General features: G+C 59.6%; 2 protein-coding genes across 13 annotated transcripts in view; one reads left to right on the top strand and one right to left on the bottom strand.

Annotated features, from left to right (window-relative positions):
* Positions 1-8,641, bottom strand: part of CEP104 (centrosomal protein 104) — a 35,602-nt gene extending 26,961 nt beyond the window's left edge. For 3 of the 12 annotated variants that reach the window (XR_005648561.1, XM_039842371.1, XM_039842382.1), the window contains exons 1-5: positions 8,390-8,640; positions 4,691-4,824; positions 4,370-4,502; positions 738-911; positions 237-375 (exon numbers count right to left, since the gene is read on the bottom strand). Coding sequence is in view for 11 of the 12 variants with exons in the window: in XM_039842371.1 (XP_039698305.1) it covers positions 237-375; positions 738-911; positions 4,370-4,482 (426 nt within the window). In the remaining variant the exon portion in view is untranslated. Of the gene's footprint in view, positions 1-236; positions 376-737; positions 912-4,369; positions 4,503-4,595; positions 4,825-8,011; positions 8,110-8,389 lie in introns of all 12 variants that reach the window. The other 9 variants (XM_039842373.1, XM_039842381.1, XM_039842372.1 and 6 more) reach the window with 9 other exon arrangements.
* A 127-nt stretch (positions 8,642-8,768) lies between these two features.
* DFFB (DNA fragmentation factor subunit beta) lies at positions 8,769-19,241 on the top strand. The gene is made up of 7 exons (XM_039842384.1): positions 8,769-9,054; positions 10,808-10,934; positions 12,869-13,057; positions 13,871-13,950; positions 14,832-15,002; positions 15,895-15,995; positions 18,351-19,241. Exons 1-7 carry the CDS (start codon positions 8,932-8,934, stop codon positions 18,583-18,585), a joined length of 1,026 nt encoding a protein of 341 aa, XP_039698318.1. The 5' UTR covers positions 8,769-8,931; the 3' UTR covers positions 18,586-19,241.
* The last annotated feature ends 274 nt before the right edge of the window (positions 19,242-19,515 follow it).

The raw sequence follows: 19,515 nt of genomic DNA, 5'->3' as shown, positions 1-19,515 counted from the left end.
ACGCAGCAGTGGCAGAGGGAAGAGGGACGAGTCACCCTCCCGCGCCCCTGCGAGCCCTGCCGGGTGCACCCCGCGCACAGCTCAGTCCCCTTCACCTCGCCGGCCACGCCCCGGGGTGCACCGTCCGCGCCAGCCCTGCGGCTGCTCCCGGAGAGCTCGGCGTCCCTCCGGAAGGCACCGTCTTCGAAGGTTTTGAACACGCCTCTGCGAAGCGTGGGGACGGCGCGCGGCCTTACCTGATTGTACACGTTGTATTTGTTGGCGTGGTTCTGGTGAAGGACCAGTTTGAGGAACTGACCCACCGCGTCCACATACACCGACTTCAGCTCCCGGGCTTTGCAGCCCGTCTTCTCGTTGTCACAGAGAGAGACGTAGCTGCAAGGGAGAGCACAGCTGAAGCCTGCACAGGCAGGGACGTGCCCGCTCCGGGGAGCTGCCCTCGGGCCCTCGACCCCCTGCACGAGGTTAAGATGCAAGTCAGGGCTGGAAAGAAAACCCAGGAAAAAAGCCAGAAGTCGAATTCTAACGGTCCTCTCGGGCCAGTTCACCTCTGAGGAGCGGGGGGCGGGAGCTGAATAAAAAACGGCGGCGTGGCTGTCAACACGGGGTGGGTGTCAGGAAGCCGCGTCACCTCGGGCCACACACACGCCCGCGACACGGACCAGCCAGGGCGGTGCGGGGTGTGCAGTGGCTCCGAGGCCGATGTCACCGCCGTACGTCGAAACCCCCCTCCTCACCCGAGTCTTCGGAACCGCTCGGCTTGATACGGCATGAAATACTCGGGCAGGCTGTCGCTGATGTAGAACTCGACCTTGCTGGAAATCAGGTACTGGTGAGCCAGCAGCTGCAGCTTCCGGATGCGACACCGCTCCACCATCTGAAGGACGATTTCCTGCGGAAACTGGCAAAACCTGAAAACAAACATGTTTGCTTTTTGACACGGTTACTATGGAGGTGTCCCGATGTGCACCCACTCTGCCAGCACCCGCAAAGCTACGGTTCATGGGTGACGGGACCCCTGGTCTCTCAGATTTCCAGCCGGGCCTGGAGCTCGGAGTTAGGACGTGATCTGACCTGCTTAGCCCCCAGTGGCAGCTGGGAAGCGGTTCGACATGAAACTGTCGTTTATCAGAGAGAAACACATTGATCTTAAGAGGCTGGGAGACTGGACAAGACAGAGCAAAGGATGGCCCCCAGGGACCTACACGCCGCAGGGAACGCTGACTTCTGGACCCCCAAGCCCCGAGTCACCAGCAGCCATCAGCACTCGACGAGGGCCACCATGCGTGCTCCACGGTCTGGTGTCAGGCCCACGACTATCCAGACCAGAGGGTCTGATCTCAGCAGTGACACCGCATGTTAAACTCTAAGTGAGAGGCGGGAGAGGGCCACAGCGCCGGCGAGGCCTCCACTCCACCGTGTGTGGCCATGACGGCAGCCACATAGCGCCTGTGCCTGTCCTCGAAGGCAGCGGCGACCGCACACGCTGAGCTGGCGAGCTGTGGGTTCAGGTACGGCGGCACAGAGGGCATCAAGAGCAGGAGGCGCGCCGGAGGGCGGAGCAGTTGGGAAAGGGCCTGCCACCGCCAGCGTCACGGCCGTCAGCGCGCTCAGCAACCCTGTGTCCCTTCCGAGTTCCTGCCCACTGGCCACTGTCGCTCACATCTCGCCTGCGACCTCCCCTCCCAGAGGCCCACACAGCACTGGGCAAGTGGGGGCACTCAGAGGGGCTTCCCCAAGGTGACGCAAATCCTGCTGGCTCCCCGGCCCCACCAGCAGCTGAGCTGCGAGGCAGCCAGCGGCCCCGGCGGCCCCTCTCTGCAGCACGCTGCCATCAGCACGCACACCGGAGCCCCCAGTGTGGCATTCCCCCCATAAACGACCTGCCCCAGCCTGTCCGGCAGCCGCCCTCCTCGGCCAGCCTCATGTCATGCAGGAGCCATCTGCTGTCACCATGGCAGCTGGCTCATGACGTCCCCAGGGCAGCTGCTGCCCCACACTGCCACAGGTCACTCCTTGAAGGCTCCCCAGGCCCCCATGACACCAAGTGTGACTCCGCTCGGCCCATGTGACTGCCCCTCCTGGCCCTCCTCCTCCTGCAGGGCTCCCTCCCCCGTCCAGCCTCGAATGTGCCCGCGCTGCGTTCCGGGCTCCTTTCTCTCCCCACACATGCCACGGGGTCCCACCAGCAACACGGCTTTACACGTCACCTGCGTCTCACGGAACCCCACCAAACACCACCCGCGTCCCAACCCAGCATCTAGCTGGCGACTTGCCACCTCCACGCAGACACCCAAAATGCACTAAGACATGACACAGAGAAAAGCTCCTGACCCCCGGGCCCCCAGCCAGTCTCCTCCTCCCCCAGCTCACTCGCCTTAGTGGTGGCCACGTCACTCACCCAGGGGCCCATGCCTGTCCTTCAGCTTTGACGGGACGAGCAGGCCTCCTCCCCATACGGCTCCCGCTGGCTCACTGCTGGGCAGTAAGCACCAGCGTCACACCACGTGCATGCACAGCACGCCGACCCTCGGGGGACAGAGATGAGGGGCAAGGACAGAAAGGGATCGGCTGAAGGGATGCAGATCGTCCCCCTTGCCTGCAGGAACACACCCAAGACACCCGTGATGGCAGAGACCGTGGGCGGTACTGACCCCCGCACACACACTTGTTTCTTCCTGAATGGCTCTGGGTTTCTTCTTGAGTGAAAGTCTGGCAAGATGACACTGGTGCCCCAAGGCTCTGGGCCTTGGGGTCAGGCTGTCCCAACCCCTAGGTGGCCCAGGGCTCCACAGGGACCGCCTGGTGTGCAGGCGAGGAGCCATGCCCACCTCCGCCGCTGCATCCACCAGGGCCTCTAACCCGCCCAGAGCCCCAGCCTCTTGGGGACCAGGTTCGAGGGTGCCGTCCTTCGCCTTCCTGCCACGTGCCTGACCTCAGGGAACGCTGTATTGGTCAGGAGACCCCCGGCAAACCTCGCGTGAGCCTGTGTGGGGACGGACGGCATGTGTCTCCTTTCCCGTGGGGTGGCCGAGGCTCACTGCTGACCCGAGGGTGTCCGCTCTGAGTGAAATGCACCGCGCCAAGTCAGAGCACAAAGGCATCACGTACGTCACTTCTAGACATGTCGCCAACGAGGTGCCCGTGCCTGTTTTAAGTGCCTCCAACCCCTCTCACGCACATGGGACAAGAGGCGTTAACGTCGACGGTCTCTGCTGAAGGGGAATGGGGGCGGGGGGCACTGCCTTTGCCCCTGGCCCAGTGGTAGGAGACACGGTGCTGATTGGAGGCTGGGGACTGCACCGGCGTGCTGACGCGGCCGCCTGGGTGTGTCTCTCCTGTCCCCCAGCCGGGCTGACCTGGAAGGCTGCCCCGGCTGGGCAGGCGAGTGGCCAGAGCTGGCTCAGCGCTGGGACTCTTATTCGCCTGCAGATAAAGCCCTTGTCCCAGTACTGGCTTCGTCAGCAATAAAGGGGCTCCCCGCCCCCACCCGCCCTGCTCGTTTCATTTCTTGGAGTGTCCAGAACGGGGTCTGGTTTGCTGGGTACTTTCGAGAACCCCAAAAGGAAAATACCTTTTAATTTTAAATGGGATTTATATTCAACTTTTCAGCAATACAAGTGAATAGAAATGAGTCACGAGCTCGGCACGGAAATTAGAATGTCGTACGTATTTACGTGTGCGAGCTGGGGATGAATGACACCTTCTACCCAGACTTGGAAAACGAGTCATGAGGAGGGACGCTGAGGAGGTGACAGGACCCGTGGGAGAGCCAGCCTCGAAGGACTGCTCGCCACCGGCAGCGCACGAGGCCCGCCAGGCGCCCAGGCTGCTCACCAGCTCTGCCTCCGCCCCTGCCGGGGGACGACGCCGTCTCAGGAGGTGACTGAAAGGTCCAGGAAAACACGCACCAGCGTTACGTGACTTGGGCAAAAAGCGTGCACATGCTGGAGACAAACTCAGAAGAGACTCTCTTGGTCCATACTTCATGTTACATAAGAGCAGTGAGACGCAAAGCTGAACCGCAGAGGCACAGGTGACACAGAAGCCGCAGACACACCCCCCACGCGCAGCACGGATGACAGCGCGAGGGCCTGTGGACTCTTGGGGGCGCGGCTCAACTCCGGGGGGCACTGTCCCCTCTTCTGTATCTGCACGTTTCTTAAATCAACGTCATGAAGGACAAAGACCTAACGAATTTCCTTTAAAAACATAAGCTGAAGGAAAACACCGATCTCTGACGTAACTAGACAGGGGACCCCACAGCACCACTGACAACTGAGTTACAAGAAGATGCTTAGAACGAAGGTGCCCACCTGCCCTTCAAAACCTGTGCCGCCCCCGCCCACAGCCCCCTTGCTTGGCCCACCTTGGTGACCGCCACCCGCTGACGGTCGGGGCGTGGATCATCAGTTCCCGGGCACTGAAGCCATCCTCGTGTCCAGACGAGCTGACGACGACGAATCCGATTTTGTGGGGCATTCTGTTCACTGGGCCTGTTTCTAAGAGCAGGAAACGAGTCTTTAAAATAAAGGAGTCAGAGCATGTTACAACAATATCATCACATTAAAAGTGTTAGTTCACGTCCTACTAACACGCGACGTGATCTGCAGTGCATTCGGAGTTTTCCCTTTGAAAAAGTCCAGTTTTTTGGTAAGTGCTTTTCACAGAAGGCTCTAATTCCACTTACGGTATCGTTTAAGTTATCTTGACTTTTCCCAAATATATGTCCGCGAAGTTTGACAGCGTCGTGGGTTGAACCGTGTTCCCCCAAAAGATGCTGAAGTCCTCCTGTGAACGTGATCTAATTTAGAAACAGGGTCTCTGTAAACACAAAGTTAAGGTGAGGTCGCGGTGGAATCGGGTGGGCCCTACACCAATGACTGGTGTCCTTACAAGAAAAGAGACACGGATACACACGCGGACAGGGAGCAGGCCATGGGACAGCATGGCGTGAGATGCCCACAAGCCAGGGACGCCAAGGATTGCTGGAAAGCACCAGAAGCTGGCAGAGGCAGGCAGACCCTTCCCTAGAGCCTCTGAGGGAGCACGGCCCTGCCCGCACCTGGATTTCGGAATTCTAGCCTTTAGAATAAGTTTCTGTTGTCTTAAGTCACTTAGTTTTGGGGTACTTTGTACAAAAATGCAAATACAAAGTTGTTTTTTTTTTCTTAGTTAAGAAACTAATACAACCAGTAAGTTAGTAAGTTATATAAAACTAAAGGAGAAAAAGAGGCTTTTTAACCTCCAGCAGAGTAATCCCTGCTAAATGAAACTGCACACTCGGAGACAGGACAGCCGAGCTGCAGACGGAGTGCCGAGCGCAGAGACGAGGACCTGGGGCCTGGCTGAGCGACCGCCTCCCAGGAGGTGTTTACATGTGGGATGAGTGACGTTTTTTATGCCATGATTTTTCAGTGAACTGGACTGTGTTCGCAGCTACATATCACTGTTTTGAGGCGGACGTGCGGTGTACACTTTTGCCTGCTGGCATCCGTCCTCACCTGGTCTGAAGACGGCACCTCGATCCCAATTTTCCTTGATGCTCCGCCCTCCCCACTCCCGATCTGTGGGCTGCTCACCCCACGCTGCAGTCCTCTGCTCCCTGCCAGTGGCGGCTACGTGTCCCGGGCCTGGTCCTTCTGTGAGTTCCACATCTCTCCTCGGTAGCTCGTTCAGGGATGGGGACATGAGAACAGGACCCTAACTGGACCAATGCCACTCAACCCCAGAACTTTGCTGGGGCTGCCGGGAAAGACAAGCTTCCTTCCCGCTGGGACCTGGGCTGCAGGACAATTTCTGCAGGGGCTGCCCGAGGCCTCCACTGGAGGTCCAGCCGGAGAGTGGGCGACGTGGGGAAGTCGTGCCGAGAGGGGCACAGGTGCCTCGTGAGCTGCAGGTTCAGCCGCATGTAAAGCTCGGGCTACATATGGACTTCTGGTTGGTCACCTTCCAGCTGAGAAGTCACCCAGGCTCCTCTCCAGTGAACCAGCCTGGGCAAGGCGTAAGTGTCTGCAGCCAAGACAGTCCTCCGTAAAAGAGAAGACCAAGAACTCTCCAGAAAGTTCTCTGCAGTTGGACATACTATGACTTGAAATTCTCAGTACTAGGTACCATGTAAACATATCCCCATGGAATTTCGCTCACTTTAACATTCTCGATGCGTGATCTAGATCTTTCTTTTGCTTTTGTGGAGAACCTGAACACCACGTCTACAGGTTAATTACTGCCTGGCAGCTGTTAATGTTTCTTGGAGCGTATGAACCAAGCGTTAAAAGAAACATAAGCCATTATTAAAGGTCCTAGCTATTTTTTTACACAAAGCTCACTGCAGGATGTCACAACACAGTAGAGGAAAACTAAGCTAACCCAGAAAATAATGAAAAGCTGGCGCCGGCAACATGCGCGTGCGCTGTAACACTCAGCACGCTGCACAGCCCCACCGCGTTCCCAGCACCCTGCACAGGAACGGAATTGGGCCTCGCAGAGCCTGCGGCTCCTTCCTTACGCTCAGGCTCTCAGCTGACTTCCTGTTCCCTTGACCTTGGCACATCTTCCTCTCCATCCATTTCTGCATCTCCCCTTCCTCACCCATTGAGGGCCAAGTCTCTTGGTCCCGCCTTTGGATCCGTGTTTGAAAACGGCCCCTCTTCTCTATCCCACCGTCCTCTCTAGACAACTGCCCACTCGCCCTACGCTCCTGCCCAATGAACCACTCTCAAGGCCAGCCTGGGCCACCGCCATCCACGTCCTAACTCAAGAACCCTTGATGGGCTTTCTGTCCAGGGCTGAAGGGCGACTCTGTGTCCTGCCCCAATTTGCTGTTCCAGCCTGTTGTGAATGTTACAGCCTAAACGTCCTAAAGCTCAAACTAACACCGCTCTGCCTTGAACTCCCCAGTTCTGCGATCATCTTTAAGAGCAGGGCCTGCTACTTCCCACCCTACCTTGAAAATAATAGGTACCTATTAAATATTCTCAGCTGAACGTGATCATTGATCTTGAACTTCTAAAGATTTGAAATACCACGCACACTGCCCAACACGTGCCCTGAACCTTGCGACTGCAGGCGGACACAGCCTTGAGAGCGCTTCCCCAGTGCCGGGGACTGTCCTCAGCACACAGTCACACCTTCGCAACAAGTCGGACACAGGCTTTGCGGTCCCCCAACTTTAGAAACAAAGAAACTGAGGGACAGACAGAGAGGCCCATGCCAGGGGCATCTAGCTAGCCAGCCACGCAGACAGGGTGTGTTCTCAGCTGGTCAGGCGGTCAGGTGCCAGAGTTTGTGATCTTGACCAATATCCTCTGCTGTAGCACTAAGACTTAGAAATGGGCCCTTTTAACCCACATAGAGGATGTAGCCTCATTATGCCATGTTGCCTCGATTAACTTGAAGCAAAGCACTGGCATCTTGGGAGCATGGGAGAAGTGCCGGGGCGCTTAAGAGGCAATGCTGCCACCTCAGTTTGGGGGTCTGAAAAGGATTCCATTCTGGCCGCCCTCTTCCAAAAGCCTTTCTACCTTGTACCCTAAAATCCCCTTCATGTGAACCTTCTAGTGTCACATGAGATACTGGCGTGGCAGTAAAGGCTGCTACTGTCAGGCTCTATAAAAACCTCCATTAACCTTCGGGGAGAACCAAAGGTCTGCGGAGTGTTCGATTATCAGCCTGCCGGACCCCCACTGCCCTCTGGCACAGCCGCCCTCAGCACCAGCGTGTGTCAGAGCCGCCCAGGCTCCCCCTGCTCCCTAAGCGCACAGCCCAGTTCTGCACAGAAAAAGGTAACTCTGGGTTCCTCCCAGGAAGTCTGCTCTGCAATATGTATCAACATCTATGTTAAGTTGAAACAATTTAGCAACTTATGAACATCCGCTACTAGAATAGCAGACAAAACTTGTTTCCATGTTTCTTCCAAGAAAAGATAAATGTTACACGATTAAATGGTTTTTGGCCAATTAATCTGGAGAATTGGAAGTACCTCTCAGAATAACTGGAATCGAAAAGATACAAAATAACCAAAGAAGTGGATGCGAATAGAACCTGTGCGGAGCAGAGGCGCATTCTTCACTCATTTTAGCCAGTCATGGAGCTCTGGGTCACCATGAGCTGTGCGTCCAGAACAGAGAAGTGCGGACACGAGAATAGTATCTGACGCTAAACCCAAGGAGCGGAGGGGAGGCGACGGCAGGGGCCGGTGGGGGCTGTGACGCAGCGCGCAGGCAGCGCCCGCCCCGGACCCAGCGCGCCGGACCCCCCCACCCTCCAGCCCCGGGCGCCCACCGCGGTCGGACCCCGCGGCACTCCGGCCCCGCTGCCCGCAAGCCCGCGCCGCGCGCCCGCGATCTGCTCTGCGCCCCCAGCCCGGCGCTCCCAGCCAGCAGGGTACCTGTCAGGACAGAAGGCCGCCCGCACCTCGGCGCCCTCACGACCCCCAGGGCCCTCCGCCGACCCTCGGCAGCAACGCGCCTGTGGCTGAGCTCAGGTGGCGCCGCCTCCGCCGCCCCTGACGGGCCCGCACTCCCGAGTCGCAGCGGCTGTGGCTGCGGAGGAGCAGCCGCGGCCGCCTACGCCCAGCGCCGGGGCCGCGGCCACTGCTCTCATGACAACCAGCCCGGGCCGGGCCGGCCTCCGCGCCTGCGCGAACCCGTTCTGCCCCCGTCGCGCCTGCGCACAAGGCGGGGCCGCGCCTCCGCTGCCCCGGGCCTTCTGGGTAATGGAGTTTCGGGGATGGGGCAGGCGGCGCCTGCGCACGAGGAGAGGCCGCGCCTCCGCTGCCCCGGGCCTTCTGGGTGATGGAGTTTCCGCGGGCGGCGCGCGGCCTTCGTCCCCCCGCGGAGTCCCGCCGGAGCCGGTCCCCGCAGCCGGGGTGAGGACGCGCCTGAGCGGCCCGCCAAGCAGGTGCGGCCGGAGGCGCCGAAGGCCCTGAGGATGTCTGCGGTGTCCCGGAAGCCCAAGACGTTCAAGCTGCGCGCCCTGCACAGCCAGAAGAAGTTTGGGGTGGCGGGGAGGAGCTGCCAGGAGGTGCTGCGGAAGGGGTGCCTCCTCTTGCAGGTGCCGCCAGTGCCGGGGGCCGGGGGCCGGGCCGGGGGCGCTGTGCCTCCACTTGCGGGCCCCGGGCCGCCGACAGGGGCGGCGGGGCGAGCTTGCCCGGAGGCTCCGGGCGGCCTGCGACAGTGCTGACCCGTCGTCTTTCGCCGTCAGCACTGGGAGCTCAGTGTGTCCCCGAGTTCTGACGGATGCCCCGTGAGGCGGGGACTGTCCACATCTCCCCCGAGGCGGAGAACCCGAGCGGGACCACGGGGGATGCCCCTGGCCGGCACCGTGGCGTCTCTGTCGTGGGCTGTCAGGGGGTCGGTCCGCGGCTAAACCCTGTGCATCGGGTGCGAACGCCCTCATTCCACAGACATGGCCCGACCGCAGCCTCGGAGGGCGCACGGGGTGCTGCAGAGCGGGCGGAATTTGAACCCTCGGACTTCCGGGCCTCCCGCTGCTCAGCGGAGGCGCCACGTCTCAGCACATGGCGTCGGGGAAGCTTCTGTCCCGTGCTCAGTGCTCGCCCGCTTGGGAGAAACTTAGGAGGATGAGAGGTGCTGCTTTTCAGCTTCAAAACCAGGGGGCTGTGTGAGGTGGCGGAAGGGCTGCTGGGACTCGCCATTTCATCGCCATTAGTCTCTCGAGACCCCTTGAGTCGGGGACTTCTTGCCCCGTTGAGAGCGCAGCGTTTGTGGGGGATTTAGGGACAACACTGTCTTTCTTCTGACCCCGAGGATCAGACTGCTCTGGCCTGCGATGCAGGGACCCAGACTCGCTGCATGTTAGGACACAGCTGGTGGCCTGCTGAGACTCAGTTCCCCTGTGTAAAATGAAGGGGCTGGGCTCAGGGGCCTCTAAAGGCCTGGCAGCACCGCTGTGGTGGGATTTCAGCCATTACTGTATTTGTTTGTTCCCTTGCAGGGGCTTGGGCCTGCGGGGTGTGTACCATGTTGCATGGGGAGGGGGTGGAGCTGCTATAAAAATTTATAAAACACCAGTGCCGAGCAAGAGAGCCACGCCAGGACAGTCTGAGTGCCGGCCTCCCTTCCGCGGACAGGCAATGAGTCATGCTCAGTAAGGTGTTCTTGCCCATCAGTGCGGAGGAGCCAGGGGTGCAGGTAGCGGGTGTGTCCTGACACCTGTCAGGCGGCGCATTCACAGGCCTAGCGGTAGCAGTGGTGTCATTTCTGGAAACAGGCTTGGATGTGGAGTGCCCTTGAAGGGCCCCTTTTGAAAGGGTCTGTGCGGCGCACCCCCAGAGCAGTGACTGCTGCGTGTCCATTTCTGTGTGCTTTTTGCATCTTAGAACGACTTGCAGCAGGTGTCCACGTTCCTAGGCACCGATTCTGTGGACACCTGTGCTGTGTGAGGTGTTTGCCCTGCTTTAGTGCACGGACAGCATCTCGAGCATGATTCTTTCAACTAGCGGTCCCCGACCTTTGTGGCACCAGGGACCCTTATGAGACTCTCACGCCTGAGGATGTGAGGTGGAAGCTGAGGCGGTGATGCTAGCGCCAGGGAGCGGCTGCACATACAGATGAAGCTTCGCTCGCTCACCTCTTGCCGTGCGGTCTGGTTCCTAACAGGCCACAGACCAGACCAGTACTGGTCTGCGACCGGAAAGTTGGGGACCCGTGCTTTAAACTATAGTTTGTTCTCGTTCTCTGTGTGGGCTCCAGGTGGGAAGAGCTGATGTCGCTACAAGGGTGGGCCCGCCTGACGCGCAGTAAGTAAGCATCCTGCCCTGCTTGCTCCTCTCCCTTGTCCCCAGCTGCCTGTTCCTGGCTCCTGCCTGTGCCTCTACGAAGATGGCACGGAGCTGACTGGAGATTACTTCTGGAGCGTCCCTGACAACACGGAGCTCGTGCTGCTCACCAAGGGCCAGAGCTGGCAGGGCTGTAAGTGTCAGGGACCTTGGAGGGTGGCAGGGAAGCTGGAGGGCTGTGGGGAGCAGGGCCCTCGTGCGTCGCCGGTGGGGTGTAAGATGGTGCAGCCACTATGGGGACAGTCTGTGGTTCCTATGACTATGAAACAACCACCAGGCGACCCAGCAGCCCTTAGGCATACATGTATGTACCCAAGAGAAGTGGACACATGCACACAGTAGCTTCTAGGTGAATGCTCACAGCAGCTTGATTCCTAACGGCCAAAAAGTGGAAACCGCCCAGATGTCCATCGATGAACAAATGGGTAAACAAAGCAAAGCGTGTCCAAACCCAGCGATGTTATTGGACCTTGACCATGACCAGGAGTGAAGTCCTGACACCCATTACAGCATGAGTGACCCGTAAAACGTCACTTCAGTGAAGGGAGCCAGTCACAAAAGGCCACGTAGGATTGCACCGTATGAAAAGTCCAGCACAGGCAGGTGTGTAGAGACGGAGCGTAGGCCAGTGCTAGTTTTAGGGCTGGGTGGGGTTGGGGGGTAGGTGGGACAGGGTTGCTTTTGGAGGCGATGAAAATGTTCTAACATTGAATGTGGAGGCGGTTGCACAGCTCTGAGGAACTAAGACCCACTGAGTTGTACGTTGTATCTGGGTGGATTGTAATGAATGGAAATTAAATCTCGACACAGTTGTTACAAAAAAGAAGCAAAGAAATGGTCCCAGCACCACGCGAGGGGCGGGGCGTCTCTGAGCCCTTCCAGCTGTCCGCGCTCTGTCTTCATTGTAGCGACCCTGAGGGTCGCGTGGCAGTGGAGTCTCCTTATGTCTTAATGTGCATTTCCCTGTAGGCTAAGGGTGTTGACCTTTTCATGGGATCATTTGTAATCTGCATACAGTCACACGCCACTTACCGAGGTGGATACAGCCTGAGAAGTGCATCGTTAGGCCGTGTCATCCTGCAGACATCGCCGCGTGCACTCAGGCCCTGGGGGACACCGTCGCGCTGGGCGTGTCTGTCACTGACCACAGTGTCGTTATTCAGCGCAGGACAGTATCCTCTGTGGTGAAATGTCTCCTCTTGTTTTTTGTCCGTTTTCTAATTATTTTCTTAACGTTGAGGTTTGATGGTTTTCTTGTTAATATGTTCTGCATGTGAGTCTTTGGCCAGACTCGTTTGTATTTTCTCCTACTCTGTAGCTCTTATTCTCATCGAGAGAGAAGGTTTTTCGTGAAGCACCAGTTTTTAATTTTGAAGAAGGCCAGTTTGTCCTTTTTTTTCTTTCATGCTGTGCTTTTGGCCGTAAGTTTGAGAACTTTTCACTAGGGGCCCGATCACCAGGGGGCCTGAGGGTGTCCACCTGTGAGCGTCAGTTGCTGCGGTCCTGTAGGGCGGGTTGTGTTGATGTCCGCACACAGCGGCCCAGGGTCCCCGGGCCGGCCGCGTGGGCCACAGTGCTCGGGGCGTGCTGATTCCGCGTGTGCGAAGCTGCAAGGCCTGGGTGACGGCCACACTTGGTCCTGAGTGCTTGCTCGGGGGCTTGGCGCTTCTGTGCGTGTGTGGAAAGGCTGCAGGAGGTGGCAGTAAAGAGACTGAGGCTCCTGAGAGTGAGGGCTCACGGGGGTCCAGACACCTGGCGATGCGGAAGGAGAGGAGACCCAGCAGGAAGGCGGCCGCCTGCGTGGGGCGCTTCTGTTTCCCGAAGCACGTCCCCTGCCTTTCCAGTCCGTCCTCCCCCCGCCCCGAGGGGCGGGCGCCAGGCTCAAGGCCCAGGGGACCGGGCTCGTTGGTGTGGGGACAGCGCTGAGGTTTGGCAGGTCCCCGAGGGAGGCGGGGTAGACATGGAGCCCTCGCCACCTGCCGCCAGCTGTCCCCGCATCACCGTGTCTTCCCCGGGCGGTGCTCCAAGGACTGACGGCTTTTCTGTTTGTCCCGCTTCTGGTGGCAGATGTGAGTGACATCAGCAGCTTCCTCAGCGTGTTCCACAAGCCGCATGCGGGGCTCATCCAGGCGGCCCGGCAGCTGCTCTCGGACGAGCGGGCCCCACTGAGGCAGAAGCTCCTGGCCGATCTGCTGCACACTGTCAGCGAGAACAGCAGCGCCGAGACCAGGGCCGAGGACCCGCCTTGGTTTGAAGGTGCCTCGCGGATTCGGGGCTTGAGGGAGCCGGGGTGGGGGCCTTCTCAGAGCCAGACACCTGGGGGAGACCGGATTCTACTTCAGTTCCTGGATGAGGGCTCCCCAGATGAGGGGCTTGCCTAGCACTCTGAGCCACCTAGCTGGGTGGCAGAGCACGTCACATACAGTTCCCATCCTGACCGTCGCTGGCACGCGGCTCGGTGGCATTCACTACGTCACACTGTCGTGCAACCGTCACCACCACCGTCTCCATCTTTCCGAACTGCAGCTCTGTCCCCGTGAAGCACTCACTCCCCAGCCCCTCCGCCAGCCCCCGGCACCCGCCCTCCCACCTCTGTCTCTGTGAATCTGACTCCTCCGGGGACCTCTTGGAAGTAGAATCTTAGCGTTGGTCTTTTTGTGACTGGCTTGTGTCACTGAGCGTTACGTTCTCGAGGTCCATCCACGTTGTAGCGGGTGTCAGACTGTGCTTCCTTTTTAAGGCTGAACGATATTCTGCTGTGTGGATGGACCACGTTTTATGTGCTCATCCGTCGAGGGACACTGGGGTGGCTTCTGCCTTCAGACTGGCCTGTGTAGCCAGTTGGAGGCAGCCCTAAGAGACTGCAGCCCTCTTAGAAGACGCGGCTTGAGCTGCTACCAGGCAGAAGCCCCCGGGTGGCGTGTGAGCCCCTCCATACTGGTGGACCACAGAGTCCCACCGGACAGGCCAGAACCAGCGGCGGCGGGCACGGCACTGCCAGAACCTTCCTCGGTCCCCACGCCCTGGCCCCTGTGGCCGGGCTGCAGGCGTCTTGTCTTCTCCTGCCAGGTCTGGAGTCCCGGTTTAGGAGCAAGTCCGGCTACCTGAGATACAGCTGCGAGAGCCGGATCCGGAGCTACCTGCGGGAGGTAGGCCGTGCTGCGGCAGGCACGCGGGCGGGTTCAGGCAGCCGGCTCGGCTTGGGGACTGGAGCGCCACCCCGGAGCGCGTGCTGCAGGCTGAGCTTCCGGCGCTTCTCAGGCACGGTAGCCTGTGCCCTCCAGCCCCACAGAACGGGGTGCTGGGGTCCAGCCCACTGCCACCCTTTGGTGTGGCCAGTGCCTACAGCGAGCAGCTTTTGTCCGGTTCTATTGCGTGTGCAATTCCCCCACAATTGTCGGGTTGGAGCGGAACTGACAGTCCCCATGTCACCTGTCGGGTGGTTCACCAGGGATGCGACCTGTCCTGAGTAAGCCCCGCCCCCTCCAGGACATCTCCCGCAGCTGCCGGACGCCAGCCCTCTGCACTGTGGCGCCCTGCGCAGCCCTGTCGCTCCCACTGGACCTGGGCCACTCATGGACGGACGGCGTCTCTCGCCTCTGCCCGGTCACTCAGCATGGCTGGGCGCACCCATGGGTGCGCGTGTCCCCCGCGCTCGAGTGGGCAGCAGGGGAGGTGGGTGGGTGGCGCGATGTGGTGCTGCTTCCTCACCTGCCCACGTCCTGTCCTCTCCTGGACAGCAGTGGCCAGCGCCAGGGGCACATGGGGGCGGGGGAGGCGGGGTGCGGCGTGGGGCAGGTGCCCGGGGCTCAAATCCGTTACCTGCCGGACTGTGACCCACGCTGCATCTCACGGGCCCAGAGACACTCCCCAGGGTTGGACGGCCACGGCCTGCAAACCCAGAGTCCCCGGGCACAGGGCTTTGCTGGGACCCCGATCCCTGAGGGCCGTGGCCTCATCGGACTGGGAGCCCGACTGCGGTTTAGGGCGTCATGCACGGGCGTTCAGCCACATCTTTGGTGTCCCCAAGGTGAGCTGTCACGCCCCCGCGGTGGGCGCAGAGGCCCGGGAGGAGTATGTGCGGGTCGTGGACGCCATGGGCCAGAAGCTCAGAGCTGCACAGTACAACGGCGGCTATTTCGACAGGGGCGCGAGGGCAGACGGCCGGCTCTGCACGCCGGAGGGCTGGTTCTCCTGCCAGGTGAGCTGCGCGCCCTTCACCCTGAGTCAGCCGGGTGCCCGCCGAGCCTGCCTTCCCGTGGGGGCGGGGAGCACACCCTGCCCTCGGCCCGCCGGGCGAGGCTTCGTGAGGGCGGGTGGCCTCCGGGCGTCAGCTCCCACTCACAGAGAGGGCAGGGCGGCCGGCCAGTGGCAGCGAGTCCTTTGAGGGCTGTCGGAAGGCTGCTGGGCCCACCCAGGGCTTCTGTCCAGCAGTCTGGACGGGTCTGAGAACCTGCGTCTCTGATGAGTTCCCAGGTGACACTCCTGTTGCTGGCCGGGGACATCGCTGCCGATGGGGGTGGGGGGACACAGGTGCCCTCAGAGATCTGACCTTGGTGTCAGAGGAGAGTGACGTTCCCCTGGGTGGATTGATAAGAGGACCGCTCAGGCGTCTCAGAAAAGCATTCTGTTCCCCTGGGCAAGCTTTCTAGATGACCACAGGGACTGTGGGGTTTGTGGCTGGATGCAACACTTCAGGTACCAGCTAAGCTCGACTCCCTGGTGGGTGGCAGTGGCCGGAAGCAGCGTTCTGAGCTTTGCAGGCGGATGCCGCGGGCTCCTCTGGGACGCCTGATCAAGTCACAGGGGCAGCACTCCCCACAGGCGCCACCACCTCTGGGGCCGGGACCCATGGGCCTAGGGGCCCGGAGCCAGTGGCCTCTGTGAGGACGGCCACCGCCCTCGCCTCTTTCCCAGCCTTCACTTCGGAGATGTGTCCGGTGTGGTCCAGCCTCGGCTGCCGATGGTACCGGGGCTTTGGCGAGTCCCCAGGCCTGCCGAGCTGTAGAGGGCGGCTGAAGTGGCACGTCTTGCTACGAGGCCATCAGGTAAGAGGTTCACCTCATGGCCTCTCCTGTCATCTTTCGGCCCAGGGTCCTTTCGACATGGATGACTGTGTCTCCAAACACTCCATCAACCCCTACGGGAACCGGGAGAGCCGGGTCCTCTTCAGCACCTGGAACCTGGACCACGTGTGAGTGCCGGCCTGAGAACGTGTGCCCCGCCCTGCCTGGCGCCCGGGGCTTGCGCCTCCCGTGCCGGGCTCGTGGGTCATGGACCCAAAGGCGTCGCCGGCGTGCGGTGCGGAAGGGGCTGCCCAGAGCGCTGTGCTCCTGCTCCTGGCCCACATGACCGGGCGTCACAGCGCTGCGGGCCCCGACAGGAGCTGGCCAGATCCTGTCCGCGTCTATGACCCTACGCGCGTCCCCTCTCTCAGCTCTTGCTCCCATCTGTGGATGGGGTCATGCAGAAGTCTTGTTTTCACGTCTACACCAGCTCCTTCTGACGAGGACAGAAACGGAACGGTTCATTACTTTCGCTGAGCCTTTCTCTGACTATAATTATGTCCTCGCCCGTTTTACGTGAATGACAGCGATAAATGCCCTCGAAACGGCTCGCTGCCTGACAGCCTGGTCACGGGCCGGCTCCCTCTCCACCCCGTCTGCGTCCGTCCCCAGGGGAACCACTGTGCTGCGGCTCGTGTGCCCGATGCCTAAGCCCTGCCGCTCGCAGGACGAGTGAGGGTGGCCCCGGGGACAGCTCCCTGGCTTTCAGTGGTGCGTCTCAGTGTCCTGGCGTGGGCGGGCCCGGGGCACTGACCTTGGCCGCAGCCCCTGCCTGCCACAGTGCGGCTCCTCACGCCGTCTGTCCGTCCGGATTCCGAGCTCATCCTCGGTGGGGGGTGTTTTCTGTCCCCGTCCTCGGCGCCCTGGCTTGCCTGCTAAACTGTCCTTGCAGAGCGGGTTTGCATTTGGTTCTGCCAGATGCCCGGGTTTTCAGAGGTTCTGTCTGAAACAACTGCATGTGAGTTTCTTGCTTGTGGGTCCCAGCCCACGTGTGGCAGTGTAAGGTGGTGCCGTGTGCCTGCCTGGGAGGTAGGCCGAGGGTCCCGGTTTTCCGGGTGACCGTGGAAGACAGTTACACCAACGGCACCCTGTCCGGGTGTCCTCACCTTGTGTCCCCATCCTCCAGTGCCGAGTCTGGCTTGACTGTGGGCCCCCGGCAGACAGGATACCAGCGGAGGGAAATCCTTGCAGGCTGCACCTTTTCCTCTCTGAACGTGGCCGTCGCCACTCCAGGAGGCCTGAGCTGGCCTCTTGGAGGATGCAAGGCACCATGGGAGAAGGGTCAGCCCCCTCAAACCCTCCAGCAGCGCACAGCGCCACGCACGGGAAACACTGAGTTTTGGGGGGCGCTGTGCAGCAACAGGTAATTCGCACAGTGGCTTTTCCTCCCCACCCAAGCCCTGGACTGCCCTGCAGCTGCTCTTCCTCATGTAATGGCCGGTGAGGGGGTCTCGGGCTCACCTCCTCCTGGGGCTTCTATCAGGACCTGGGGAGCCATTGGCGTGTCACTTCCCCATGTGGATCAAGTGGCGATTTCTCTGTTTCTGGCAGCTGCGGAGCTTCCCTCCTTCCTTTTGATCTCAACCATGTATTTTTTTAAAGAAAGGTCCTTTCACTCAGTATTTCGCTGTGCTGTCGGGGAGAAGAGTCTGTGCCAGCTTGGTCCCCCACGTTGCCACCAGCCCTCCCCGCCGTGACATCTCTCATTCAGCGAGTCAGTCCATGAGCTCCTGCACGTGTTAGCGCATGGTCTTCACACTTCGTAGTGGAAACGGTTCCACACAGCGGTACCGTAACTCCTTCACGTGGACACGTGCGTGCGTGTGCAAGCACAAGATCAGGATGGGAGAGGCAGGCGCCCACCTCCTAGCAGCGATCACGCCTGGGGAGGGACAGAGGAAATAGGGTTCAAGGTGGTGGCGGTGGCGACTTTAGCTTTATTTGTAAGGTTCTGTTTCGAACGTGTTCATGTATTATCGCATCACTTTTCTGGTAATCGACACGGAGATAAAAGTGAGCCACGTGGTTTTCGGTGAGTAATTGTGACGGGAATTGGACTGACTCCCATTTTTTCCCACGTACTTTTCAGTATTTAAAAAAAGTACCAGACTTTAAAAGCGAGGCTGGCCAAGTTGCTTGCATCGGGCATCGCCAGGCAGAGCTGACCCAGCAGCCGTGGCCGTGCTCAGGGACGGCGCTCTGATGAGTTTGCGAGGGTGCGCCCCTCCCCCGTGCTCATCCTGCTGACAGCTCGGTGGGTCCTTTCCACGTTGTCGCCACCCTGTTCCTTCTGGGGAGCTGCCCCGTGCGGTGCCTTTGGAAATCGTAACGATTTTCCACTTGTCTTTTCCCGTAGGCAGCCAAACGCTGTTTAATGTTTTAGTTACAGCTGAGTGGAAACTGTACTTTAACTGCGTCTGTGGTTTAAGGGCACGTGGCTGCGGGGTGCTGACAACAGAAAATGACCGTCTCTCACTTTGCAGAATAGAAAAGAAACGCACCATTGTCCCCACACTGGCCGAAGCGATTGAAGATCGAAGTGGAAGAGAAATAGACTGGGAGTATTTTTACAGCCTGCTTTTTACCTCAGAGAATCTAAAGTTAGTTCACATTGCCTGCCACAAGAAGACCACCCACAGACTCAGCTGTGACCCGGGCAGAATCTACAAGCGCCCGACGAAGCCGAGGGGGAAGCGGGCCGCCCGCAAGCGCCTGTGACCGGCGCGCGTTCCCTGCCCTGTGCCACGCCTGGTGACGTGCAGGGTTTTAACAGGTGCTATTTTTTATTTTTATTTTTTTTCACTCCAGTCGTTCCTGAAAAAAACTTAATAAGAATCTTCCTACGAGTTTCTGATTTCAGTACATTTCTGAATCTGTTTTCTACACCTGTGAGACCACGGTGGAGGACAAGTTCGGAGCACGGCCAGGACGTCGGGGGTCATGGCGTCCGGTCGGCAGGGATCAGGGCCCGCGTGTCTCCCGAGTGGACCTGTTTGCTACGCTCCTGTAGCACAGCCTCCGTGCTGACCGGCGTAGTGACCAAAGCTGGCCACTCATTTGAGGGAAGGGTGTGTGTCTGTGCCTCCCCGCTGGGTCCCCAGGCAGGTGGGAGGCTCCACCCTCTAGATTCTTCTAAATGCTCTGAAAAGGGCTGTGACCCGTTTGGGGTAAAATGTTTACACTCCATAAAGAACACACGAGGATGCTCGCTGCTCTACTGTTTATAATGGTGAAAAGGGGGAACCCTCCACAAGAGGGGCGGACGGTGGCATCATGTTGAACCCTATGAAATTGCTGGTTTTGTAGGCCAAAAATGGTCAGATATCATTCATTTCACGATTCGACCTAATACATCTACGCAGTGCAAACCCGTGTACCAGTTTTAAGCATTTATGTATGGAATGGGAAGCTGTCTGTTAAATGCACAAGTGGCTTAACTCTGCAGAGCATGACCCGTTGCGAGTGCGCCGCACACGTTAGGAGACACGCGCCCGTGAACAGCAGTGATCCTGGGGACAGGCTGGGGTGTGCCCGGATTGCAGAGGACCGGTCTTCCGGATCCTGCATTTTATGACACAGCCGGCCTCGCTCCCGGGTTTCACACCCACGGCTGGTAATGGGTGTGGCGAGCTGGCTGCGTGCGCTGCT

The sequence above is a fragment of the Pteropus medius genome, unplaced genomic scaffold (genome assembly GCF_902729225.1).
Source record: "Pteropus medius unplaced genomic scaffold, Ma_sr-lr_union100, whole genome shotgun sequence".
NCBI classification, from domain to species: domain Eukaryota; kingdom Metazoa; phylum Chordata; class Mammalia; order Chiroptera; family Pteropodidae; genus Pteropus; species Pteropus medius.
The sequence above is the reverse complement of the archived record's forward strand: the minus strand, read 5'-3'. Positions and strand labels throughout refer to the sequence as shown.